The 27,794-nt window shown below is 43.9% G+C and overlaps 1 protein-coding gene across 1 annotated transcript in view; it reads left to right on the top strand.

Annotated features, from left to right (window-relative positions):
- The window catches only part of ro60 (Ro60, Y RNA binding protein), a 65,511-nt gene extending 48,689 nt beyond the window's left edge, over positions 1 to 16,822 (top strand). The window contains exons 5-9 of the mRNA XM_038794887.1: positions 285 to 422; positions 510 to 629; positions 10,635 to 10,748; positions 11,421 to 11,567; positions 14,821 to 16,822. Of these exons, the coding sequence (XP_038650815.1) occupies positions 285 to 422; positions 510 to 629; positions 10,635 to 10,748; positions 11,421 to 11,567; positions 14,821 to 14,973 (672 nt within the window). The 3' untranslated portion in view covers positions 14,974 to 16,822. The remainder of the gene's footprint in view (positions 1 to 284; positions 423 to 509; positions 630 to 10,634; positions 10,749 to 11,420; positions 11,568 to 14,820) is intronic.
- The last annotated feature ends 10,972 nt before the right edge of the window (positions 16,823 to 27,794 follow it).

Raw genomic sequence — 27,794 nt, 5'->3', positions numbered from 1 at the left:
CCCGTAACCCAATAAGCCCTCCTAACCTTTTTTGGTCACTAAAGGCAATTTAGACTGGCCAATCCACCTACACCTCACGCGTTTGGACTGTGGGAGGAAACCGGAGCACCCGGAGGAAACCCACGCAGACATGGGGAGAACGTGCAGACTCCACACAGACAGTGACCCAGCGGGGAATCGAACCTGGGACTCTGGCGCTGTGAAACCACAGTGCTAATCACTTGTGCTACCGTGCTGCCATTGTATCGTGCTGTGTCAGTAACACATTACTGTTTGACCTCCAGGCTCGAATCCATCCATTTCACATTTTGGTCGCTCTAGAAACTTATAAAGGAGGAAAAGGAAACCGAGGAAAGCTAAAGTGGACCCCTGATCCAGAAATTTTAGTAGCACTTGATCAGGCATTTTATAAAGCTTTCAAGGTAATGCATTATTATTTAACAACCTTGTAACATCTATGTTTTGTTAAAAGTAAATCAATTGAATTATTTTGGTTTATTCCGTTGCAGAATGTAGAACCAAGTGGGAAACGCTTTGTATTGGCCTTGGATGTCAGCTCTTCCATGTGCAGCCAGGTTCTGGGATGTAGAGCACTTTGTGCTTACAGTGTTGCTGCAGCTATGGCAATGGTATGACACTTCCACAAACTACTTCTTGCTTTAAGCTTCTCTTGCATGTTGTTGCATATATTGATATCGTATTTGCATTAAAACCAACAATTTTATGTTGTATCATTTTTAAAATTTCAACTGGTATAACAGATAATGGTATCTGCAAGATTTCCAAATTAATCGTTGTTTGATAGTTACCTCTTGAACAGAACATACTCGTTCCATTTTTCTTTTGTTTTTACGTTTGTTTTCTATTTTCCTCTAAACCAATAAATAGGTGGGCTTAGCAAGGAATGTTGACTTGTCTTTCTCAAGCTTCTGCTGTTATATAACCAACCACCAGGTGGCACTTGAAAGTTGGCCTTGTTAAATCATTGCTTTCCCTTTGTTGAGAAGCCCATTGGTTCAATCTGTTAAATCTAGAGAATTTAAGTGATTAACTGGAACCGTTTATTGATAAACTACCAGTTGCTTCCCAGGAAGCATGCAGTAGCACCTAGCTGGAATTAAGCTTTACCCATTTCCTCACTATTGCGCCCAAGCTGATTTAAAATGTTGGATTCTATTGAAAGTACAAAAGTAACTTGGATCTATATAGTGCCTTCAGCGCCCAAGATACTTCACAGGAGCATCATCAAACAAGTATTACTACATTAATTGTTTCTCCGGACCCAAATGTGTATATATACCTCCCCAGTTTCCCCTCCCCCCACAAATGTGTCTATTTATTTGTTAAATGTAATATTGCTAACTGTACAGAGTTGCTGTTTTTGAGCTGGCGTGCAATATCCTACCAGTTTTTTTTAGTATACTTCATTCTGTGTATATAACTGTAAATATACTATGTTCAAAAACCCAATAAAAAACATTTTATTAAAAAAAAATCAAACAAGTATTAGCATTGAGTCACAAAAGGGAATATTAGGACTGGGCAATTAGTTTTAAGAAGAGCCTCAAGGAGGATGGAAAGGCAGCGAGGGATGCCAAAGTTCATCCTCTGATGGTGACCAGGGGTAAGGATGGAGTCTGGGGATAGAAAATGGAGTTGGTGACGTCCATGCCAGAGGACATTTCTGCTCATCCAGGACTTTATGTCAAACGAGCCGCGGAGCAAATCAAAGAGCGCAGTGGAGTTGAGAGAGGTGATCATGAGGTAGGGCTGGGCATTGTCAGCATACATATGAAAACTAATGTTGTACTTTTGGATGATGTCGCGGATGGACCAAGTTAATGAGAAATAGATGGGGCGGACAGCGAAACACCTTTGGGAGACTTCAGTGGCAATGGTGCATGAAGAGAATCTATTACCGATGATTTTCTGACTGCAACTGGATAGGTAAGAATGAAATCATGCAAGGACAATCCCCCCCAGCTGGAGAGGGAAGGACATGCCCCAGAGGATGATGGTGTGCTCAATAATATCAATGGCCGGGCGGCACAGTGGTGCAGTGGTTAGCACTGCTGCTTCATGGCTCCAAGGACCCAGTTTCGATCCCAGCCTCTGGTCACTATCCGTGTGGTGTTTGCACATTCTCCCTGTGTTTGCATGGGTCTCACCCCCACAACCCAAAGATGTGCAGCGGAGGTGGATTGACCACGCAAAATTGCCCCGATTGGAATTTTTTTTTTAAAAGCAACAATGTCAATTGCTACAGACTGGTGAAGGATCAGAAGGTCTGGTTTGTCTTTGTCATTATCGCATAGGATCTCATCACTGACTTTGGTAAGGACGAGTTTAAAGCAGTCGGGAGGCTGTTTTATTCCTTTAAGGAATGTGGGAATCACTGGCCAGGCCAGCATTGATTGGTATCCCTAATTGCTTTTGAGAAGGTAGTGGTGAGCTGCCTTCTTGAACATCTGCAGTCCATGTGGTGTAGGTACACCCACAGTGCCATTAGGGAGGGAGTTCAAGGTTTTTCACTCAGCGACAGTGAAGGAAGGGCCCCATAGTTCCAAGTCAAGATGGTGAGTGGCAAGGGCAGCACGGTGGCTCAGTGGTTTCATTGCTGCCTCACGGCACCGAAGTCCCAGGTTCGATCGCGGCTCTGGGTCACTGTCCGTGTGGAGTTTGCACATTCTCCCCATGTTTTCATTGGTTTCGTCCCCACTACCCAAAAGGTGTGCCAGGTAGGTGGATTCATCACACTAAATTGCCACTTAATTGGAAAAAATTAATTCGGTATTCTAAATTTTAAAAAAAAGATGGTGAGCGGCTTGACGAGAAACCTCCAGGTGTTCCCAAGTACTTTGGTTGGCACGGTAGCACAGTGGTTAGCACTGTTGCTTCACAGCACCAGACACCTGGGTTCGATTCCTGGCTTGGATCACTGTCTGTGTGGAATCTGCATGTTCTTCCCGCATCTGCATGGGTTTCCTTCGGATGCTCCTGTTTCCTCCCACAAGTCCTGAAAGACATGCTGTTGGGTGAATTGGACATTCTGAATTCTCCCTCAGTGTACGCCAGAGTGTGGTGACTAGGGAATTTTCACAGTAACTTAATTGCAGTGTTAATATAAGTCTACTTGTGACACTAGTAAAGATTATTATTACCTGCTGCCCTTGCCCTGATAGTGGTTGTCAGTTTGGAAGGAGCTGTGTAAGGAGTCTTGGTGATTTCCTGCAGTGCATTTTGTAAATGGTACACACTGCTGCCACTGTGCGTCAGTGGTGGGGATGGGGGTGGGGGAGTGAATGTTTGTGAATGGGGTGCCAGCCGAGAGGGCTGCTTGATTGTTTGATCGGGCTTGAAACCTGATTGGGGTTCAAAGAAGGAGTTGCAGGTGAAACGAGCATGGATCTGGGAGGGAACAACCTGCTCGGGGACTTTGGAAAGGAAAAGGGTAGGGTGTGGTCGAGGCGGGTGGGGGAGAGCCTTGGGAACATTTGTCTTTGTGATCAAGGGCAGGGGTTCTAAACTGGGCACCGACAACCCAGCAGCACCTCTTATTGCTGATTGACAGAAATGTATTTTACATCCATATTTATCGTGGGAGGGCAGAGTTTTGGGACAATGGTTCAGTGTAACCAGTGAGGATTGAGGGTAAGGAGCATAGTGCCTATCAGAAGTTATGAGTATCGCAACCTACTACAGTGTAGCTCATGCACCAGCTCTTTACGCAACCTGATCTCAGGCCTCGATACAACCACAACATGTCAGTAGACTTGCAGATGTGGTCAATATCTCTCACCTTGTTGGAAATGGACAAGAAGCCAGCACAGCCCCTCTACATTATGGCTGTGCAGACTCAGATGTGCTATGTAAAGTGCTGACACTAACCCAGGTTCTGACTGCAGCAGTAAAACACAGTAACCATTACAGAGCCTGGAGCGTGCAACAAGATGCAAAAAAACAATGAACTAATTGATGCATAAAATGCTGAATGGCAATTATGGCAATCAATCCAGCTGCTGACAATAACTTTTTTTCTCCTTAAATTTTGAGTAACCAATTTGTGTTTTTTTTTTCCAAATAAGGGGCAATTTAGCCAATCCACCTAGCCTGCACATCTTTGGGTTGTGGGAGTTAGACCCACGTAGACAAAGGGTGAATGTGCAAACTCCACACGGAGAGTGACCTGGGTCCTCGACGTTGCGAGCAGCAGTGCTAACCACTGCTCCAATGTGCCACCCAGACAATTAATATTCATAATATGCTGTTGTGCCACATGGCTGCTGTAATTATTTAAACTGGATTTCAATGTAAAAACCATTCGAAAGGAAACTGAATAAATGCAAAAATATTTATTTACATACTGCAGTAAAAACAACATTTAGTTTCTGTTGGGGTGTTTTGTCATCATCTTACACTGTGTTTGGGCCTTCTGCATGGTTTCATTCAACTGGTATCTGCAAACATCACATTGATTTAAAAATTAGCAAATCCATTTGGGAATTTTGATGCTCCTTCCTAACTTAATAAAAGATGTTGAATAGTTCTGATTTGGAGTTGGGGACCAAGTGCAATGTGTCCAAGTTTGCAGACGACACTAAGATGAGTGGTAAAGCTGTCAGGCTACGGTCTGACAGATGGAATAAAATGTTGACAAATATGAGGTTATCCATTTTGGTAGGAATAACAGCAAAAGGGATTATTATTTAAATGATAAAATATTAAACATGCTGCTGTGCAGAGAGACCTGGGTGGCATGAGTCACAAAAAGTTGGTTTACGGGTGCAACAGGTGATTAAGAAGGCAAATGGAATTGTGTCCTTCATTGCAAGAGGAATGGAGTTTAAGACTAGGGAGGTTATGCTGCAACTGTATACGGTGATAGTGAGGCCACACCTGGAGTATTGTGTTCAGTTTTGGTCTCCTTACCTGAGAAAGAACGTACTGGCGCTGGACGGTGTGCAGAGGCGATTTACTAGGTTAATCCCAGAGCTGAAGGGGTTGGATTACGAGGAGAGGTTGAGTAGACTGGGACTGTACTCGTTGCAATTTACAAGGTGTGGGGGGATCTTATAGAAACATATACAATTATGAAGGGAATAGATAGGATAGATGTGGGCAGGTTGTTTGCACTGTCGGGTGAAAGCAGAACTACGGGGCATAGCCTCAAAATAAGGGGAAGTAGATTTAGGATTGAGTTTAGGAGGAATCTATGGAACTCCTTCCCCAGTGAAGCAGTTGAGGCTCAGTCATAAAATGTTTGCAAGATAAAGATAGATAGTTTTTTGAAGAATAAAGGGATTAAGGGTTATGGTATTCGGGCCGGAAAGTGGAGCTGAGTCCACAAAAGATCAGCCATGATCTCATTGAATGGCGGAGCAGGCTCGAGGGGCCAGATGGCCTACTCCTGCTCCTAGTTCTTATGTTCTTGTATTTCTATGCCCATCTCTGCTTATGTTTAGTTGAGCAGAGGTTTAGATACTTGCAGCTCTTCTTGCTATATGTTATTTATAGTTCAACGAAAATGGTGTCAAATGGACTTCCGGTGGCGGCCATGGTGGGAGTGGTTGCACATTTGGCAGCTCCTGCTTGTGGCGGTGCTTTTGGGCCTTTTCCCTGATTAACGGGTGGATGTTTTAATGGACAAAAGTTCAGGAGTGGTGGAGGAAGACTATACTCCACCGGTGGATGGATTTGTGGACCAGAAGTGGTTTTAGGCGAAAGGAGTTGTCGGTGCACAAAACTTTCCCTGTGACACAGGGAACGATGGCGGAGAGCAAGGGGTCAGCCCTACCATCTCCATGGTCTAGGAAGCAGCTAGTGGACTTCTTGAGAAAGGAGTCTCTGGAGGACCTGGCGAAGACCGACCCGCTTCAAGCGGGGATTGACCGCTTGGAGCTGAGGCTGGAGACTCAAAGCCAGGTGATCCGGAAGGTAGAGGGGATGGTGGGGGAGCATGAGGAACAGTTCACTTTGTTGGTGGCTGAAATGGGGGCGTTGAGAGATACCCAGAGGCGGTTTCAGGAGAAAGTGGAAGATCTTGAGAATCGCTCCCGGAGGCAGAATTTGAGGATTGTGGGGTTGCCGGAGGGCAATGAGGGAGCGGCCGCTGGGTTTCATGTAACTAAAATGCTGGAGAAGTTGCTGGGAGAGGGGGGTCTTCGAACGGCCCCTGGAGGTGGATCGGGTATACAGGGCGCTGATGAAGCCACAGGGGAACAAGCCGCCGATGGCGATGGTGGTGCAGTTGCACAGGTTCCTTGATATAGGACGGATCTTGAGGCGGGCCAGGGAGACGAGGCAATATACCTGGGAGAGCAACGAGCTTCGGGTGTATCAGGACCTGGGTGCGAAGCTGGCCAGGAGCACAGTGGGCTTTAATTGAGTGCAGGCTGCCCTCTTCAAGAAGGGGGTGAAGTTTGGGATGCTGTACCCGGGCCATCTCTGGGTGACCTACAATGGTTGGGAATATTATTTTGGGACATCGGAGGAAGTGATGGAGTTTGTGAGAGACAATGGACTGGCAGGAGAAGGAGGACATTGAACTTTAGAGGATGTGTTTGGGGTGGTTGGTTCTCCCTGTCCCCCTTGCCGGGGAGGTCTGGGTTTGGGGATTTTTCTTTATTTTTCCCCTGGGGGGGAGGTTGGGGTTCTTCGTTGGATGTTATGGCTGTAACGTTCTTGTTGCCCGGTGGGGGAGGGGGGTTTGTTTTATTGGCTGCACTCGGGGCTGCTTTGAGGGGATGGGGGAGGTTGTCAGTCCATTGGGTTCTTTTTTTTTTCTCTGGGGGCTATTGTCCTTTGTTCCTCTTTTTTTTCTCTTTCTGTGATTGTTGATATTGCTGATGGCATCTCGATAATGTGTGATCGGGAGGGACAAGAATCAGTGGGGGGTAGGATGCTCGGGGCCATAGGCGGGGGCTAGCTGGGCGGGCAAGTTCACGGAAGCACAGTTAAGGGTGAGCCAGTGGTTAGTGTGTTGATGGCGGTTGGGATTGTTGCTCAGTGTAAGGGGGACTGCTAACAGAGGGGAGACATTTAAAGTACAATATGAGGGGGGTTGATGATGGTAGGTATCCGAGGGTGGGTCTGTTGGGTAGCGGGACGTGGGCTGGAGGGGCTATGGTTGATTGGCAGACAGTGACCCAATCAGAAAACGCAATCAAGATTTGTCATGCACGCGAGCTAGCTGCACTGCAGATCAATACGCTCAACCTGAAACATTTTGCCACCAATGTGGAAGAAAACGCCAGCGCCATAAGCTTAGTGACTCATTCCAATAAAAAACGTGGTCCCAGTGCGGGCAGCCATTTTAAACGACTGACCGGATCTGCCATTTTTGTGCCAGCGATGCAGCAATTGACAGGGTCCTCAACAATGTCCAGCATTTGGGAAGCTGTGTTCCAAGTATGGCAGGATAAAACATTTTGCAAGGCAATGTTTTTCACGTCCAACTGGGGACCAAACTTGATTAGTTAATGTGATTGATGAGATCAACTGGGGACCAAACCGGATCAGTTGATGTGATTGAGGAGATCAACTGGGGACCAAACTGGATCAGTTAACGTGATTGATGAGATCAACTGGGGACCAAACTGGATCAGTTAACGTGATTGATGAGATCAACTGGGGACCAAACTGGATCAGTTAACGTGATTGATGAGATGTGCATCAAAGACCTGTTTTTCGGTGACCTAATTTTGAGTGAGGACACGATGAGTCCTAATATGCAGCAGTAGTGATAATGATCCTGACTCCATGGAAGACAGATGGATGATTCCATTTATGATCAATGGCGCTTTAATTAAATGCAAGCTGGACACAGGAGCGAGGGCCAGCCTTATCAGCTTGTCAGATATTAACAGGCTGAGCGCCAAACCAACAGTCGTCAATCAGACAAGTCCACTGAGAGACTCCAATGGTAAGGAGATTACGATGTTAGGCGCATGTGAGCTCGAAGCATGGGTGTCCAACAGAAGTCACACCATAACATTTTCCATTGTGGAAATGGAACGGGGGTCCATCATAGGAACAGAATTGTGTGAGGCACTGAACCTAGTTGAGCGGCTATACATTCCAGACAGCGCTACGACAGGATGATTGCAAATGGCAACAATATGAAGTGGTGCAGTTATCTGATGCGATAACAGCAAAAGTCAAGGTGGAGGAAGATAAACCAGGTGAAGAGATGGAGGAGCCAATAAAAATTCGAGAATTCTGGCTAACAGTCTTCAAGAATGTGGATTTGCTCAGTGACCATGATACAGGAGCATGATGAGCCCATGCTAAAACATTCACAAGACTTGAGGTGAAATTTTCAGGTCCAGGGTAGCAAATGAGTTTTACTCTGGAGTTTTAAGTTTGAGCCAAATGAGTATTTCACAAATGAAGCAGTGACAAAAACATACAAGGTGGAGTCACAGCCTGATGAGTCAGACTTTTTCTTCTTTGATGAACCAGAAATTATAGGATGCACAGAATGCAAGATCGACTGGAAGAAAGGAAAAAACATCATAATGAAGACCATTAGAATGAAGCAGAAGCATGACAGTTGGCGCATTGGTAGAACAGTTACGAAAACTGTACCAAACTACTCTTTCTTCAATTTTATTAGTCCTCCCGATGTTCCAGAGAAAGGGAAACTGGATGAAGGTTCTGCGCGAGACTCACTGCTGACTTTGAAATTGGTCACTTCTTGCAGGAACACATAATTTCACGAGCAGTGTTATATCACAGGAGAAGCTATTGAAGATGATGATAACGATGAGGAAAGTAAAGAATCCAATGGTGAGCCAAAAGAGGAAGACCATGACGGTTTATTTAGTCTATTTGGCATTAATGACGAGATGATAACAAGTAGCTTCCAAATTGTGCAGGACAACGATAAGTGTGAAGGTTCTAAAATGGAGTGTGCCGAGGTTGAAAGCGAGATTGTAACAGCAGACAAATTAGCTGAGAGCAAATCAACTGTGAACAGCCAACTGGAGTTTGAAGAAATAATCCACATTTTGCAGAAATAAGAACATAAGAACTAGGGGCAGGAGTAGGCCATCTGGCCCCTCGAGCCTGCTCCGCCGCCATTCAATGAGATCATGGCTGATCTTTTGTGGACTCAGCTCCACTTTCCGGCCCGAACACCATAACCCTTAATCCCTTTATTCTTCAAAAAACTATCTATCTTTACCTTAAAAACATGTAATGAAGAAGCCTCAACTGCTTCACTGGGCAAGGAATTCCATAGATTCACAACCCTTTGGGTGAAGAAGTTCCTCCGAAACTCAGTCCTAAATCTACTTCCCCTTATTTTGAGGCTATGTCCCCTAGTTCTGCTTTCACCCGCCAGTGGAAACAACCTGCCCGCATCTATCCTATCTATTCCCTTCATAATTTTAAATGTTTCTATAAGATCTATAAGATCCCCAGAGAAGCACAATGATTTATCCTATGCCCATGGAATAGTTCCTGCAGTGAATTCCCAAGTACTCAAGGCCATTCCATCAAAAAAGCTTGCAGCAAGAACAAATTGATCCATTTTCATGCAGTTCCACAAGAACAGAAGAAGCATGTATTGTTATATCAGATGAGGATAAGCCACTAATTGAGACACACATAGTGAAGAAGTAATGCCGAATGTTGAAGACATTGATCCAGTTAAGATACCGGAATGCGAGGGTTTGCAGATCATTCCAGAAGTCGCAAACTTCATTCAACTGCAAAAGCATCCAAAAGTATGGCAACATTGGAAGCCACGGCAGTCGATGGGCATACACACGGCCCACTCCACAGGTGTGGTACAGCAGAAATGGAAAAGTATTTTTTTAAAGCAAAACAATGTTTATTCTATGAACTCAAGTTAACCTTTTTAAAACATACAGTAAACATCTTAGCAACCATTAATTCAAATACAACCCCCAAAGAATACAACACTAAGTAATCCTTTAAGCTTTCCTTTTAACATCCATAAGGCTTAAAAACAAAACCTTTAACAGAAGCACCTCAGGTTTAACTTCACTACTGACAACAGTTACCATGTTCAAATCGGCAAATGGACATTCATAAGCTTGCAGAGATATTCACACATCCTGCTGTGATTGCAGCTTCTCCAAAACTAAAATGAAACCAAACCCACCCTGCAGCAAAAAGCCTAAAGTGAAAGTAAAAAGCTGACAGACAGCCCAGCTCCACCCATTCTCTGACATCACTGCAGTAATAAACACCCATTTCTTAAAGGTACTCACTACAGATATTTATTTACACCCATTTATAAACACCCATTTCTTAAAGGTACTCCCACATGACAGTAGCTCCAGGAGAATTCAATTATTTGTTTCTGTTTGTATTATAGTTCATTAGTTATCTTTCCACATGTTCATTTGGTTAATAAACTATCTTACTGGTCAAAGAAGTAGATGTTGTGTGTACAACTTTCCCATGGCCGCAACATAGGACATAACAAGTGAGTGAATTATTTGTCTCAGAATTCCCAGCCTCTGACCTGCACTTAGAGCCACAGTATTTATATAGCTGGTCTAGTTACATTTCTAGTCAATAGTTACTTTCAGGATGTTGATACTATATGAATATTTGAGTCCTTTCTTAAGAGATAGGGCCATCATGAGTTCTCTCTTTTTCAGGTAGTTGCACGCACAGAAACCAATTTTACAATTGTGGCTTTTTCCGATGAAATGGTTCCATTATGCATCTCTTCAGAAATGGCACTGGATGAAGTATTTACTGCCATACATGCGGTAATGTAAAATGTTTATCTTTTTAATTTCAATTTTCATAGTGCCTGCTAGCTTCATTTACATTAATGCAGGGCTCACTATACACAAATGTGTATTTTTCCCAATTTTGTTCCCAAAGTTCTATAAATTCCTAATCACTCCTGTGCTGAAAGATTATTTCAGAATTCATTTAAGGAGGTGCAGCATCATTCATGAGACTTTCTTAAAACTGTTTAGTACTAGATTGTTGCAAATTACCACTATATATTGGCATTAATTTACAAGCAAATTTCTTTAATTAGTGTCGCAGCTCATTTTTTTTCCACTTAGCTCAGTCTCAAATAGCTTCAGGTGCTTATTACTTCCTGTGATGAAGGATTCTGGGTGCCAAAAACTAAGTGAAGAGATATTTTTTGCCCAGTCTTGCAAACATTGCACACATGTTGGTCCCAGAGCTCAAGTTACTGCATGAAGTTCCTCAAAAAACATTTCTTGAACTTTAAATACAGGATTGAGTTTTTATTCACAAATTTTTCTAAATGACTTCATTCATTTAATTGGAATCTCTCTACGGATTTCCGAAACAAATTCAACTTTTTTGTCCCATCTGAAAAATGTTAATAGCCATGAACTAAAATAAAATGAATATGCTTCTTTTTCATGGTAAAGGCAATTATGAATGCTTTTCAACAGGTCCAATTTGGCGCCACTGACTGTGCCCTCCCCATGTTGTGGGCTATTAAGACAAAAACTGTTGCAGATGTGTTTCTTATCTTTACCGACAATGAGACGTATTATGGAAATATTCATCCTGTAGATGCCCTCAGAGAATACAGAAAGGTGAGAAAACACAAGGTAATCTTATAATGTGACAATTTTTAAAGTGCAGGTAAGCTTAGATTTAGAGAATGTAAAAACAACTCAAACTTCTGTAGCCTGCAGAATTGTTAGAAATGTGGTGAGGCTCCTCTCTCTGGGGTCAGAATAGTGCCATTTTCAATCCTTTTCAGGAGCCGATTTGCCTGGTCTTAGAGAAGGGGGAAGGTGCTGATTGGGAACACGCTCCTGGATTAGAGAAGGACCAATTGTCATTGTTCCTCTCATCATTAAATGGCAACTTCTGCTGGGAGCTCAGTCCCTGTAAAACTGTACTCCCAATTGCAGTGGGAAGGATGGAGAAATTGCCCTTTAAGGAAAACTTCTTATGAATTCCAATTTATCCAAGGGCAGCGCGGTAGCATTGTGGATAGCACAATTGCTTCACAGCTCCAGGGTCCCAGGTTCGATTCCGGCTTGGGTCACTGTCTGTCTGTGCGGAGCCTGCACATCCTTCCCGTGTGTGCGTGGGTTTCCTCCGGGTGCTCTGGTTTCCTCCCACAGTCCAAAGATGTGCAGGTTAGGTGGATTGGCCATGATAAATTGCCCTTAGTGTTGAGTGGGGTTACTGGGTTATGGGGATAGGGTGGCGGTGTTGACCTTGGGTAGGGTGTTCTTTCCAAGAGCCGGTGCAGACTCGATGGGCAGAATGGCCGAATCCTATTTGACACTTAGCTCACGACAGAATGAGCCAGCATGATGGCTCTGCAGGAAACTTATCAACCTGTGTCCTACTGAGTCATCCTGACCCTAGGATCTCTGGTTTGGTCCTCCACGCAGACATTGGGAAAGTACAATTCTGCATTCCTGGCTACCTGGGTATATTTAGCATCGTGCTGACAACATTGGTGATTAGCTTAAATTCCTTCCTAGAGAAGAATGAGGTGAATGAGACATCCCTCAGATATTCGCTGCGCTTTGAAAGGAATGTTTCAGCTATTCCTCTTTCTCTGGACCTTTCAGCTGTTTAAATTTGCTAATATAAATGAAATTGATTTTCAGAGTGCAAATCCCAGGTCCTAATTAAGGCTGCCTGTGCAATGTGATTGCGGCTCTCTTGATGTAAGACATTGTATTAAGATTACCAATGACCCAAAGATAATGTAGCGAGCTGCCAGTAAATATATGAATTAAGTTGAAGTATGATGTGGATATGCCGGCGTTGGACTGGGGTGAGCACAGTAAGAAGTCTTACAACACCAGGTTAAAGTCCAACAGGTTTGTTTCAAATCACTAGCTATCGGAGCACTGCTCCTTCCTCAGGTGAATGAAGAGGTAGGTTCCAGAAACATATATATAGATAAAGTCAAAGATGCAAGGTAATGCTTTGAATGTGAGCATTTGCAGGTAATTAAGTCTTTACAGATCCAGCGATGGGGGTAACCCCAGGTTAAAGAGTTGTGAATTGTCTCGAGGCAGGACAGTTGGTAAGATTTCGCAAGCCCAGGCCAGATGGTTGGGGGGGGGGGGGGGGGGGGGGGGGGGGGGTGTGTGTGTGTGATGGGATGCAACATGAATCCAAGGTCCCGGTTGAGGCCATATTCATGTGTGCGGAATTTGGCTATAAGTTTCTGCTCGGCAATTCTGCGTTGTCGCGCGTCCTGAAGGCCACCTTGGAGAACACTTACCCGGAGATCAGAAGCTGATTGTCCTTGACTGCTGAAGTGTTCCCCTACTGGAAGGGAATATTCCTGCATGGTGATTGTCGCGCGATGTCCATTCATCCGTTGCCCGGAGTGGAGAAACTACGACATCACCTTCGCAGCCTTCAACACATCATCGATGAAGATGAATATCTTGCCAAGGTCATCCCCACACCCCACTACTTGCCTTCAAACAACCACGCAACTTCAAACAAACCATTGTTTGCAGAAAACTACCCAGCCTTCAGAACAGCGACCACGACTCTGCACAACCCTGCCATGGCAATTTCTGCAAGACGTGCCAGATCATCGACATGGGTACCACCATTACACGTGCGAACATCACCCACCAGGTACGCGGTACATACTCGTGTGTCTCAGCCAACGTTGTCTACCTCATACACTGGAGGAAACGATGTCCCGAAGTGTGGTACATTGGCGAGACCATGCAGACGCTGCGGCAACGGATGAATGGACATCGTGCGACAATCACCAGGCAGGAATGTTCCCTTCCAGTTGGGCAACACTTCAGCAATCAAGGGCAATCAGCTTCTGATCTGCGGGTAGGCGTTCTCAAGGCGGCCTTCAGGACGCGCGACAACGCAGAATCGCCGAGCAGAAACTTATAGCCAAGCCTGGGCTTGCAAAATCCTACCAACTGTCCTGGCTTGAGACAATTCACACCTCTTTAACCTGGGGTTACCCCTATCTCTGGATCTGTAAAGATTTAATTACCTGCAAATGCTCGCATTCAAAGCATTGTCTTGCATCTTTGACTTTATCTTTTATATCTACATATGTTTCTGGAACATACCTCTTCATTCACCTGAGGAAGGAGCAGTGCTCCGAAAGCTAGTGATTTGAAACAAACCTGTTGGACTTTAACCTGGTGTTGTAAGACTTCTTACTAAGTTGAAGTAAATGCAGCATTCACCTTTGGTATTTCCATCAGCATCAGCCCTGGCTTTAGTGACATAGCAATTTGATCAATGAACCAGAACATTCCAGTAACCAATAACAGGGGTTATTTTCACTGATATCTCCAGAAACACTCCAACAGAAGTACAGATTGTACTTCTAGAGGCACTGACCATCAAGAATGAGCAGGTTTCTGACTAGTCTGAACAAACTTTCCCCAACCATCCAGAAAGCCTAATTGTAGAATAACTGTGACCTAACAGGTGTGTATGTATAATTGCTTGTTGCACCTGTAAAAATTAAAGAAAAGGCCGTTATATGGCAGCAGTAGAAGCTTCATGCTGCAATTTAGTAACATTTCCCAAAGAATCCTATAATCACAACTAAAGTAGTGTGAATGATAGCCATGCCTTGGTCCATCCAAAAAGAATCCTATAATCACAACTAAAGTAGTGTGAATGATAGCCATGCCTTGGTCCATCCAAATGATAAATATGTAAAACGCTGCACATGCTGGAAATCTGCAATCACAACAGAAGATATTGGAAATACACAGCCTCTATAGAGAGAGGTGCAGAGTTGACCTTCCATCACAACATTAATTCAGATCATCTTCAATTGCCAAAGTTTGTTAGCTTCTTTTATTTTGATTACAGAAAATGGACCTTCCTGCCAAATTGATTGTCTGTGGATTGGCATCTAACGGATTCACCATTGCTGACCCGGATGACAAAGGCATGCTGGATATCTGTGGTTTTGACTCTGGGGCTCTGGATGTCATTCAAAACTTTGCGTTAGATTTGATTTAAAAATCAGAAGAAACCACTGAATTATTAGTTAAAGAGTAATTACTCATCAGGTTTCTAGTACTGCGTAAATTAAAACTCACATTATGGATTGCTAGTTTATTGGTAGAGTGCCTGTTTGAATTAACGACACACTATAAATGGCATGACTGTAAATGGATTTTAAGAATGTTCTGTCACAGCGAATTGTTTTAATTATAGTGTGTGTTTTACTCTCAGTTGTGGAGACATTTGTAACCTTAACTAGAAACATCTAAGTAGACACAACAAATGTTCTTTTTTTTGTTCAGTGAGTTTATCTGAGACCATTCTGACAGTAAATAGGTTAAATGTAATAGTGGAGAACACTTTAATTGTATTTCTTTGCTGTGAACAGGCTGACAAGAATTGAGATGATTCAATCGTGGAAATGGATAATGTTTTTGAGGAGGATTAGGTCACATAAATATTCTGAGACAACGTTTTCTAAAACATTGTACCCTAGTTCTTTTAATAGCAATTACATGAAAAGAGTTGAAAAAGGATGAAGTGGTCAATAAAGGTAATGTGGGAATATAGTAAACTGGAGTTTATTATAGGTGGATTGTGCTGAATAAAGTAGTCTTTAAAAGGTAAATCGCTGTGTAAGTATGCTGGTTTAAAAAAAAATCTATTATTCAGCTGAAAGACATACAAGAGTTGATTTCAAAAGACAGCTGTAAATGTCACAGCCACAAAAATCGATTCTACTTAATGGCCACCAACACTTTCTTTTGTTAGAGATTTTGTTGCTACTGTCAATGAGGGTTTGGAAAAGTGAGCTGGAGATATATTGAAGATTAATATAACTTGGGGATTAGGTTGAAAATTGAATTTCATTTTGCAGGAGATAGTGCAGTATTAGCTTTGCTGATTAACAGGAACAATCAGTTATTCAAGTAAACTGTCTCATGTATTAATAGTCAATCTCGATAGTTTTTAGAGTGGCATCCACACCAAACGTGTGCAAGCCTGTATATAAGGCAAACCATTGGCGACTTAACTTTGCTGACCTGATCAGCGCTTTTTGATCCTGAGTGTCTGATGCTACTCGCAACATGTTCAAACTTGTCCTATTTGAAAACAATATAAAATAAGTTACAAATTATCCCCATGATGACACTTTTTTTTAAAAGTCTTTGCTTGGTGAACAATCCAATTTTGTTTCAGGAGAAATTATCTTCATGGTTAAAGGAAGTGTAAGCTGTTCTGAGCGTGTTTCTGCAATGACTAAAAATTCCAAACCTCCCGACAGTGTGTTTTTGGAAGAGCAGATATTATATTGTTAGATATGTAAGTCAAAGGCAATGAAATTTGAATGGAGATGCTAAAATTTCCATTTAATAAAAATGGCACTGGAAAAGAAAGAAATGTATTCAGCATATTAAGCTTTGGGTAACTGAATCATCACAACATGGAAATATTGATGATAAACAGTTCATTTTTAAACTCTAATCTTGTGCAATTATGTTGGGTCATAAGCACCATTTTGTTAACTTTTATAAACATTTTCTTTTTCTTCTGCTCTTCTAAAATAATTTCCTCCAGTTTGTCCCCCCTCCACTCTATTACCTGGCACAAGTGGACACTAATGTGCTTGATTGTTTGGGTGGGTGCTTTACAGGTAAGCTTGATCTTGAACTGATCCTATGCCTGTATACATGTATAATTCTAGCAAAGCTACCAAGTAGCACTTTTACAGTTGCCCTAGCTAACTGAAGAAGACCACAGACCAAGCCTAGGATCTTGCTGGTCTGCATAAAACTCACTGTGGTGTTGTTGCAGCCTTCCATGTGACTGCACAAGAAGCTATTAAACTGTAGATGGTACTAAACTAGTCGTCTTGTTTTATTTTGCTCAAAACAATTTAACGTTTATACCTAATCTCCAGAAATGGAAAGGAATTGCAGCTACTGATACAAAATGCATATAGTGTTAACTTGTTCCAGTAAAATTTCAAATGTTGATATCTCAATCTTGTATGCTCTTTCATCAGAGTGTTTAAATCACTTGACATGACAGTGGAGGTTGTTTGGATAGATGATCTGGAAGTTTTGTGTGGAGTCAGTCTTTTAGTAATCCACTTGTTAAACTGGTAGGATTAATTGCCAGTAGTTAATGACATAGGTGATTGCTGCTGATAGCTGAGGGATGGCTTGAAGCATCCTGTATGTGTATATTTCTTCGCATGCTGCATGGTTTGTGTGAAACCACCTTGTTAAGGGCATGTTAACCTTTTCAGCTGACTGGTTGATTTAGAACCAATAGAATGAATGATACTGTTCTAGTGTGATGTGAATGCAGAAACACAACTTTAACTGTCTGTGTCCGATATAATCGAGGTGCATTCCTCCACCGAATAATGGGACAACGACATGTTAAAATGTGATTTGACATGGGCAGCACAGTGGTTAGCACTGCTGCCTCACAGCACTGAGGTCCCAGGTTCGATCCTGGCTCTGGGGCACTGCCCTTGTGGAGTTTGCACATTCTCCCTGTGTTTATGTGGGTTTCACCCCCACAACCCAAAGATGTGCAGGGTAGGTGGATTGGCCACGCTAAATTCCCCTTAAATTGAAAAAATGAATTAGAAACTCTAAATTTATAAAATAATTTTTTTTTTTTAATAAATAAAATATAATTTGACAGATTGGATCTAATGCAATATAATGCAGCAGGTAGGCCCATGAAGATTTAGTAAAATTAAGGCTAGAAAAGATAACAATTTTAATGAGAGTGAATGTTGGAATAAAGAACTCTACAATTTGGACCCTTGAAAGATTGGACCCTTGTAGGTGCATTAATCCCATTTTTGCTGCTAGTGTGTTGAAATTAAGTTGAAAACGAGCAAGCTTTGTCACTAAAATTCGCACGAAAAACTCCATTCCATAAAGGTAAAAGACACATACCTTAAAATCACATATATATAAAATCAAGCTAAGTTACCTGATTTAAGATAATAAATATTCAGTTGTCCATAAAAAATTGTAAAATATCCAAGGTTAGCATCATTCTAAGTTTGCAGTATACTGGCAAAAGTTTCATAGTTATTAGTTTGTTAAAGCTCCTTAAGGGTATTATTTTTTTTAATAAACATTTTATTGAGGTATTTTTGGTTTTACAACAACGACAAAATAAACAATATACATAAGTCTATAAACATAGTGCAAAAAGCCAGCTTCCTCCCTTAAAGGTCCCATCTTTATTAACCCCCTACTCTAAACTAAACTCCCCCCCCCCCTTCTGCTGACGATTAATTTTCTGAAAACAAGCCAACGAACGGTTGCCACCTCCGGGCGAACCCTAACAGTGACCCTCTCAAGGCGAACTTGATTTTCTCCAAACAGAGAAAGCTAGCCATGTCAGATAGCCAGGTCTCCGACTTCGGGGGCTTTGAGTCCCTCCAAGCTAATAATATCCGTCTCCGGGCTACCAGGGAAGCAAAGGCCAGAACGTCTGCCTCTTTCTTTTCCTGGATTCCCGAATCTTCCGACACCCCAAAAATCGCCATCTCCGGTCTCGGTGCCACCCTTGTTTTTAACACCGTGGACATGACGTCTGCAAACCGCTGCCTGAATCCCTGAGCTTTGGGCATGTCCAAAACATGTGGACATGGTTTGCTCCCCCCACACCTTGCACACCTATCTTCGACAGCAAAGAACCTGCTCTTCCGGGCCACTGTCATGTGAGCCCAGTGAACGACCTTGAACTGTATAGGCTGAGTCTGGAGCATGTTGGAGACACGTTGACTCTACTCAACGCATCCGCCCAGATACCATCCTCTATCTCTCCTCCAAACCCCTCTTCATTTCAGGGTATTATTGAGTCAAAGCCATTTTCCCCTAGTTCCAATGCTGAAACCAAAAGCGTGATGTTCACGCCATGGGCCATATTGATAATAAGAGATTTCAGGTGTTCATATTTGTTGACTTTCTCTGACCAAGCTTTCTCCACTGATTTTGTTATTGTCCTCAAACCTAATGGTTATATTGACTGTGCTACAACAAATATAATGTCTGACTATCAGATGTTCTAAACTTTGGTTCTAAGTAAGTCATGCAGGTGTATTTTCTGATTTTTTTTTTCTTTCAACAAATTAAGAGTTTTGTTAAGTTTATGAATCCTTGTGTTCTTCACATTCACAACTCCCAGAAATATGAGAGATTATTTTGTTGTTGTGACCACGTCTTCTCTCTTTCTTGGGTGCCATGTCTACCAATTACATAGAACATAGAACATACAATGCAGAAGGGGGCCATTCGGCCCATCGAGTCTGCACCGATCCACTTAAGCCCTCACTTCCACCCTATCCCCGTAACCCAATAACACCTCCGAACCTTTTTTGGACACTAAGGGCAATTTAGCATGGTCAGTCCACCCAAACTGTACTTCTTTGGACTGTGGGAGGATAACGGAGCACCCGGAGGAAACCCACGCAGACACGGGGTGAACAGACTCCACACAGACAGTGACCCAGCAGAGAATCGAACCTGGGACCCTGGTGCTGTGAAGCCACAGTGCTATCCACTTGTGCTACCATGCTTTCAAAACTTAAGCATTAGAAATTTAAATAATTTTACAATTTTTAATCATATCAATAACCATCAATATTTTGATCCACAAATTAAGAAATTTAGCGAGAATCATGGGATTCATACTATCGATTCTATCCCTGATTTCATTCTCAAATGATATTGTCCATAAGCCCTGTAAACCTTTATTCTACAAGGTGAAAATGTTTCTATATTGGCTTTATTGTTAAGGATGGGCAATTCGATCTCTAATGCACACATGTCGAAAGGATATATAATTTGGCCAGGCCCTCCCATGATTTTTGTTAAACATTTCCTAACATTTTTAAACGGTGTTTGGGTCTGTTTAAAAATGGGTTTCCTCTGAATTGATCTTCTCCTTGCACCGATATTATTTCCTGAAAATAAATTCATGGGTACTCAATTCTTTTTTTCCAATTGAGCATGGCCAATCCACCTACCTGCACCTCTTTGGGTCGTTGAGGTGAAACCCACGCAGACACGGGGAGAATGTGCAAACTCCATACAGACTTGCACCGATATTACTAAAACGTTTCTACAGTCCTTCCCTTTGTTTTTAACCTCAATTTCCCTTTCTTGCCCTTCTGTCGTTCATGGCCAATTTCTCAACGAGATTCATCCTGTTAATTGAATAGTGGCAAATACAAGTACCAGTTATTTGTTCCGTTGAGTTAAGATGTCATATTGGCATTGTTCAATTCATTGTTTATGCCATAACTTCCTGATTGACAGTTCCCATAGCAATATAAGACATATTCTCCACTGGGTGTTCCCAAATTCATCCCTGGAACTGGGCTCAACCCCCTCTGTGATAGTTGTTAGGGAAGGGTGTAAGATCATACTATTTCTAAGCTTAACAAATTCAGCAGATGGTCTTTTATCAGAAATGTAATAGCTTTAGCTGAAAGACTCCTTCCAATTATGACATTGTTACCTCGTTATTCCGTGTCTCACCTAGCAGATGAGAATCTTCTTTTCTTCATTTAGATCCCTTGCTAATAACTTTGGAGGGGGCCTTAATCTGATTAATTCTCTTATGTTTCTCATTTCAGCACATCAGTGTCTTTTGTGTTCCCTAAACGGTCTTAAATTTCATCCCAGACTTCTCAATCTCCCCAGTATCTTCAAAGTGGCTAACTCATTTAACGTAATGAAGTGCTATTTAATGAACACTTCCTTCCTTTCCTGATCCGTTACAAATAGCTAAGATCATTATTAGAAATTTTTATCTTTAAGATGCTTCTTAAAGAAACCAACTGAATTGTAAACTTCCTGACATGACATACAAGTGAAATGATTGCTAGTGTATTGCATCCTGATATTATTATCAGCCCTATCTTCCTTGGAGGCTCCTTAGCGGCACTATCAGAGCTTCATTAGAACTAACCGCTTCAACCTCAGACTCCAGTAACATGAGTAAAAGTAGTGTTTGTAGAATCTTTACTAATAACGTTATTCCTTAAATTAACATTACTATTCAAAAAAACCCAATAAAAACATTTATTTAAAAAATTCAGAAAAACCCAATAAAAACATTTATAAAAAAAAATATTACATTACTATCAGATAAATGAAGCCATAACTGGGCAGCACGGTAGCGTGGTGGTTAGCATAAATGCTTCACAGCTCCAGGGTCCCAGGTTCGATTCCCGGCTGGGTCACTGTCTGTGCGGAGTCTGCATGTCCTTCCCGTGTGTGCGTGGGTTTCCTCCGGGTGCTCCGGTTTCCTCCCACAGTCCAAAGATGTGCGGGTTAGGTGGATTGGCTATGCTAAATTGCCCTTAGTGTCCTAAAAAATAAGGTTAATGGGGGGGGGGGGGGTTGTTGGGTTACTGGTATAGGGTGGATACGTTGACTTGAGTAGGGTGATCATTGCTCGGCATAACATCGAGGGCCGAAAGACCTGTTCTGTGCTGTACTGTTCTATGTTCTATGTTCTAACTGGATTTTGTTGCACAATTAGGTAGAATTAATTGTAAAGAAAACAATTGAGAAGTTAACAGGTTTGAAAGCCAACAAATTCCCTGGACCTGATGGTCTACATTCGAAGGTTTTAAATGAGGTGGCAGAGCAGAAATGGTGATCGTTAAGTATGTTCAAGACTGAGATAGACAGATTTTTAATTAGTAAGGGAATCCAGGGTTATGGGTGTAAGGTGAGAAAATGGATTTGAGGATCATCACATCAGATCAGTCATAATCTCGTTGAGTGGCAGAGCAGAATGGATGGGTCAAATGGCCTACTTCTGCTCCTACGTCTTATGATTTTGATTTTCCAGAATGCCCTCGATGCTAGAACAGTCGATGTGGATTGAAAGGTTGGAAATGCTCAAGAAAAGAAGAGTCAAAATATGGAATTATAGGCCAGTTAGCCTGACATCTGTAGCAGGGAAAATGCTACAATCTGTTAGTAAAGATGTGGTAACATGGCATTTTTAAAATCATAATATGACTCGACAGAGTAAATCACGATTTTAAGAAAGGGAATTTTTTTTCTCCATTCTTTCATGGAATTTGGGTATCATTGGCAAGATCAGCATTTGTTGCAATCCCTAATTGCCTTTGAACTGAGTGGCTTGCAAGGCCATTTCATCGGGTGATGAAGATCCCACATAATGCTTGGAGTCTGGTGTGATTTTGTTGCCTGAAAACATTAGTAAACTGGATGTCATGGCCACCATTACTGAAGTGGTGGGATTTGTACTCTGGTCCCCATGGCCTCTGGATTACTAGTCAAGTGACATTTGTTTTAAATGTATTTTATTCCAAACTTATTCAAAAAGTTACAAAACGTAAATAATCCATTTTACAGTCTGTACAAATTTCCCCCTTTTCCACTACGCCCCCTCCACCGCGACGAACAACTCCTCAAACGTGGCCATGAACAGCCCACTGTGCCTCGAAGCCCTCCACTGAACCCTTCAGTTCAAACTTAATTTTCTCCAACCGGAGGAAGTCATATAGATCCCTTAGCCAGACCGTCACCCCTGGCGGCGATGTCAACTGCCATTCCAGTAAAATTCACCACCGGCCAATCAGAGCAGCGAAGGTCACTACGTTGGCCTCTTTCCCCCCCCCCCCCACCGCATCAGCTCCGGCTTTTCCAATATCCCAGAAATCGCCACCATATGCTCTGGCCTGACCGCCACAATTTTGCTAGTGTCCCAAACATTCCCACCCAGTATCTCTCTAGCTTTTCAAAGCCCAGATCATATGCGTGTGGTTTGCTGGTCCTCACCCACACTTCTCGCACTTGCCTGCAACTCCCTGGAAGAACCCACTCATTCTCGCCCGAGTCATGTCCACCCTGTGTACCACCATAAACTGTATCAAACTTGTCCTCGCACACGAGGAGGTCAAATTCACCCTACCCAGGGCAGCATGGTGGCACCGTGGTTAGCATTGCTCCCTACGGTGCTGAGGACCCGGGTTCGAATCCCGGCCCTGAGTCACTGTCCGTGTGGAGTTTGCACATTCTCCCCATGTCTGCGTGGGTTTCACCCCCACAACCCAAAGATGTGCAGGATGGGCGGTTTGGCCACACTAAAAAATACCCCTTAATTGGAAAAAATAATTGGGTACTCTTATAAAAAAAAAAATTTTTTTTTAAATGTTTTTAAATTCACCCTACCCAGTGCCTCACTCCACACTCCCCAACCTATCTCCCCCCCCCCCCCCCCCCATCTCTCCCTCCAATTTCTCATTGATCCTCATGACCTGCGTACCCCTCTGCTCTCCCAGCTACCCATATATGTCCCCAATCCTTACCTCTCCTTCCACATCCGGAAGCAGTAACTGTTCCAAAAGAGCATATTTCGGCAACCTGGGAAACTCTTTCCACACCTTCCATGCAAAGTTCCTTACTTGTAAATACTAAATTCACTTCTCTTCGGGAGCTCTACCCTCTCCCTCAGCTCCACTATGCTTCAGACACAAATATCTCATCCTCACCAGCCCCACGTCTCTCCACTTTCTGTGCATACTGTCCGTCCCCCCAGCTTAAACCCGTGGTTCTCACACAATGGCATTAAGACCGATATTCCCTCTATCCTAAAATTTCTCCTCAACTGGTTCCACACCTGTATTGTGGACTGTACCACCAGGCTCTTCCTATATCTCCTTCGTCCCAGAGGCAGCACCCTCATCACCAGGGCCCTCAAGCTGGACCCCCTTCAGGACTCTTCCTCTATACTGTACTAATCCATTCTAAACCCTCTCCTTCCCACCACCACCTCACTTTCTCCATGCTCGCTACCCAAGAGTAATGCAGCAAGTTCAGTAACACCAACCTTTCTTGCTCTGCCTCTGCAGTGGGATCCTCTTCACCCTTGGCACCTTTCCCACCCATACAAACTCGAAATGACTGTGTCCAACTTCTGAAAAAAGGCCTTTGGAATAAAAATGGGGGGGCGTCTGAAATATAAATAAGAACCTTGGCAGGACATTCATTTTCACCAATTAAGCCAATGTCAGATGCAGTCTGTCCCACCTCCCAAAGTCTTCCTTATCTCCTCCACTGACTTTGTTAAGTTCCACTTATGTGGCGTCGCCCACTCCCGTCATCTGGATCCTTGAGACCTAAATTTATCCCTGGCTGCATTAAATGGTAATCCCCCCCCTAAATTGGCTGTCCGACCTGACGTATTCACCAGGGACACCTCACTTTTCCCCACATTCAACTTGTATCCTGAGAAAGCCCTAAACCCCTCTAATAGGCTGATTAGTCTCCCCATACTCTCCAATGGGCACATATAATAGGTCGTACAGTGACACCCGATGCTCCCTCTCCTATTCTGCCACTCTGCTGACTCCCTAAGGGCCATCATCAAGGGCTCTTATCACCAGTGCAAACAGTAGCGGCGACAGTGGGCACCTCTGAGTCGTTCCCCTATGCAACACGAAACTCTGAGCTCATTTCATTGGTCCGTAAACTCACCACCGGAGCTATGTACAGCAGATGCATCCATGCCACAAACATTGGCCCAAACCCAAATCTTCCCAGGACCTCGACCCGGTACTGCCACTCCACTTGATCAAATGCCTTCTCCACGGCCATGCACATCACCACCTCCAGTACCCATCCTCTCAATGGGGTCATGATCACATTCTGTAAACGCCTTATGTGATCGAGAGATGCCTGCTCTTTATGAAACCCAGTTGGTCTTCTGCAACCACCCCCAGAATGCGTTATTCCCCCCCCCCCCGCCCCATCCCCACCACCAACTTAGCTAGCACTGTTATGTCCGTGTTTAACAGTGATACGGACCTGTGTGACCCACATTCTAAAGGGTCCTCCCCTTTGGTATTCGCGTAATTGACGCCTGTGTCATTGTCTCTGGCAGCTCCCCATTCTCCTGCACCTTGCTAAAATGCCCCCAGAAGGTGTGGTGCCAGTTCCGCCGCAAACTCCTTCTAAAATTCCGCCCGTTAACCGTCTGGCCCTGAGGCCTTCCCGTCCTCCTCCATCTTATACTTTCTATTACCTCCCTCAGCCCAAAAGGCACCTCTAGCACCTGTCTCCTCCTCATCCAGCTGTGGAAATACTAGCCTGTCTAAGAACCTCCCCATGTTCCCCTCTTTCCCCCCCCCCCACCCCCCAGTCTCCACAATTCCTCATAATACCCCCTGAATGCCTCGTTTATCTTCCCAGACTCCGACACTACGTCCCCCGCCCCTGTCTGTACCCTCAGGATTTCCCTGGATGTGGCCTGCCTCCTTAGCTGATGGGCTAACATGCGGTTTGCCTTCTCTCCATATTCATACTGCACTCCCCTCACCCTCTGTAGCTGCCCAACCGCCCTTCCCGTCGTCAACCTGTTCAACTGTCCCTGTAACCTTTTTCCTTTTCGTCAATCCCTCCGTGATGGAGGCCCTCGAATACTCCCTATCAATCTCTACTATCTTGCCTGTTCGTACTCCTCTCTCCTTTTTACTATCTTTGTGCACCTTGAACGAGATAATATCCCCCGGACAACCGCCTTCAATGCCTTCCAGAATGTCACCGCCGATACCTCCCCATTTTAGTTCAACTCCACGTAGTCCTTAATCACCGCCTGCACCTTATCACAAAACGCTCTGTTCACTAACAGCCCCGAAACTAACCTCTATCCCAGCCTCTGTTGCCGTCCCGAACTAAGTCGAACCTCCAGCCAATGTGGTGTGTGGTCCGAGATTACGTACGGCGGAACTGGCACCACGTACATTGCCCCCACCTGCACCTCGCAGCTCACCACACAAAAATCAATTTTGGAGGATACCTTATACACATGCGAGAAGAAGGAGTACTCCCTCCCACTCTGGGTTTTTAAATCTCCATGGGTCCACCATTCTCATCCTTTCCATAAACCCTCCGAGCTCCTTCACCATCCACAACCTTCCCATTGACCTTGGGCTCGACCTGTCCACCCTCTGTTCCAGCACACAATTAAAGTTTCCTTCCATAATCAACTGATGTATGGCCAAGTCCAGAATCGCTCCCAGCAAGCCCCTCACAAACCCCATGCCATCCCAATTCGGTGCATATACATTCACTTGCACCACTGGCGTCCACTGTAACTCCTCCGCTCACCATCATATATCTCTCACCTGGGTCCCTCACTTCCTCCACACTCACAAACCCCTTCGCACTCACAAACCCCAACTTTTTACTCAGCAAAATGGCCACCCCCGTGACTTTGTGCCAAACCCTGAGTGAAATAGTTGACCCACCAATCTCTTTCTCAACCTGACCTGATCCCTCATGTCTCCTGCAGAAAGACGATTTCTGCCTTCAGACTCCTTAAGTGTGCAAAGACCCAAGATCTCTTCACCGCCCATTCAGCCCCCGCGCGTTCCATGTTCTAAGCCTTACCGGAGGCATGCGCCTCCATTCCCCTCTACTGTCTGCCATCCTCCTCTACTAACTCTGTGCCCTTTCATTTTTGCCCTGTACCGGGCCCACCCAATATGGCCCCCTTCTCTGCCCATGACCACGCTTCTTCTTCAACACTGCCACGTCGCAACCGCCTCCCCCCCGCCATCCCTCGTGGCCATCTCCTCCACCTCACTTCCGTTTACCAGCATTACCTGCCAACGTGGCAGCTCATGCCCGAAGGCTCCTCCTCTATCCCCTCACCATCTCCTCCTCGATCTGTGTAAGCAGCTCCCTGTGGACCTCACCCTCCCCCACCCAAAGACGCATTCAAAACCACAGGTCACCTCCTGCAAAAAGTAAACACCACAGGCAGCAGGAGGGGGGGTGGGAAGGTCGTTACCCCCATACAAACTTATTCCCCCTTAACAAATAATTGTCGCAATGAAAGCACTCCACCTAGGAAGAAACAAAAACACCCTCTAATCCCCACACTGCCCATATCCTCTGAACTCTATTGTGCCAACTCTTCTGTCTCACATCAAAGTTCAGTTCTCCCCAGTTTACGCTCTTTAACAAAGTCATTGGCCGCCTCTGGAGTTTCAAAATAATACTCCCTGTCTTCGAAAGTCACCCACAGTTTCGCTGGGTACAGCACCCCAAATCTAATCTGCCATCCTTAAAGCAACGCTTTGGCCCTCTTGAATCCAGCATGTCTTTTCGCCAGTTTCACTCCAATTTACAATATTGACTCTGATTAAGGGATGAAGTGTAATATATCTAAATTTGTTGATGGCACAAAGGTTAGTGGGGAAGTAAATTTCTACGATTTCTACTTAAACTGTGAGGAGATGCAAAAAGACTGCAAATGAATTAGGCCGGTTAAATGGGCAAGAATGTGGCAGGTGGAAGATAACGTGGCATGTGTGAAATTATCTACTTTGATAAGAATGGAGAAGCAATATGTTTTGTCTTTAAAGTGAGAGACAGTAAATGTTGATGTTCAGAGGGATTTGTATGCCCTTGTACATAAATCACAATGTTAACATGCAGGTACAGCAGGAAATTAGGAAGGCAGATAGTATATGGCACGGTAGCACAGTGGTTACATTGTTGCTTCACAACGCCAGGGTCTCTGGTTCGATTCCAGGCTTAGGTCACTGTCTGTGCAGAGTTGCACATTCTCCCTGTGTCTGCATGGGTTCCCCCCGGGCATTCCGGTTTCCTCCCACAAGTCCCGACGTGCTTGTTAGGTGAATTGGACATTCTGAATTCTCCGTCAGTGTACTCGAACAGGCGCCGGAATGTGGCGACTAGGGGAATTTCACAGTAACTTCATTGCAGTCTTAATGTAAGCCTACTTGTGACACTAATAAATATTATTATTATTCTATTGCTGTAGTG

This window comes from Scyliorhinus canicula, chromosome 4 (genome assembly GCF_902713615.1).
Source record: "Scyliorhinus canicula chromosome 4, sScyCan1.1, whole genome shotgun sequence".
Taxonomy (NCBI): domain Eukaryota; kingdom Metazoa; phylum Chordata; class Chondrichthyes; order Carcharhiniformes; family Scyliorhinidae; genus Scyliorhinus; species Scyliorhinus canicula.
Note: the sequence above shows the minus strand (reverse complement) of the source record. Positions and strands in the feature narration are given on the sequence as shown.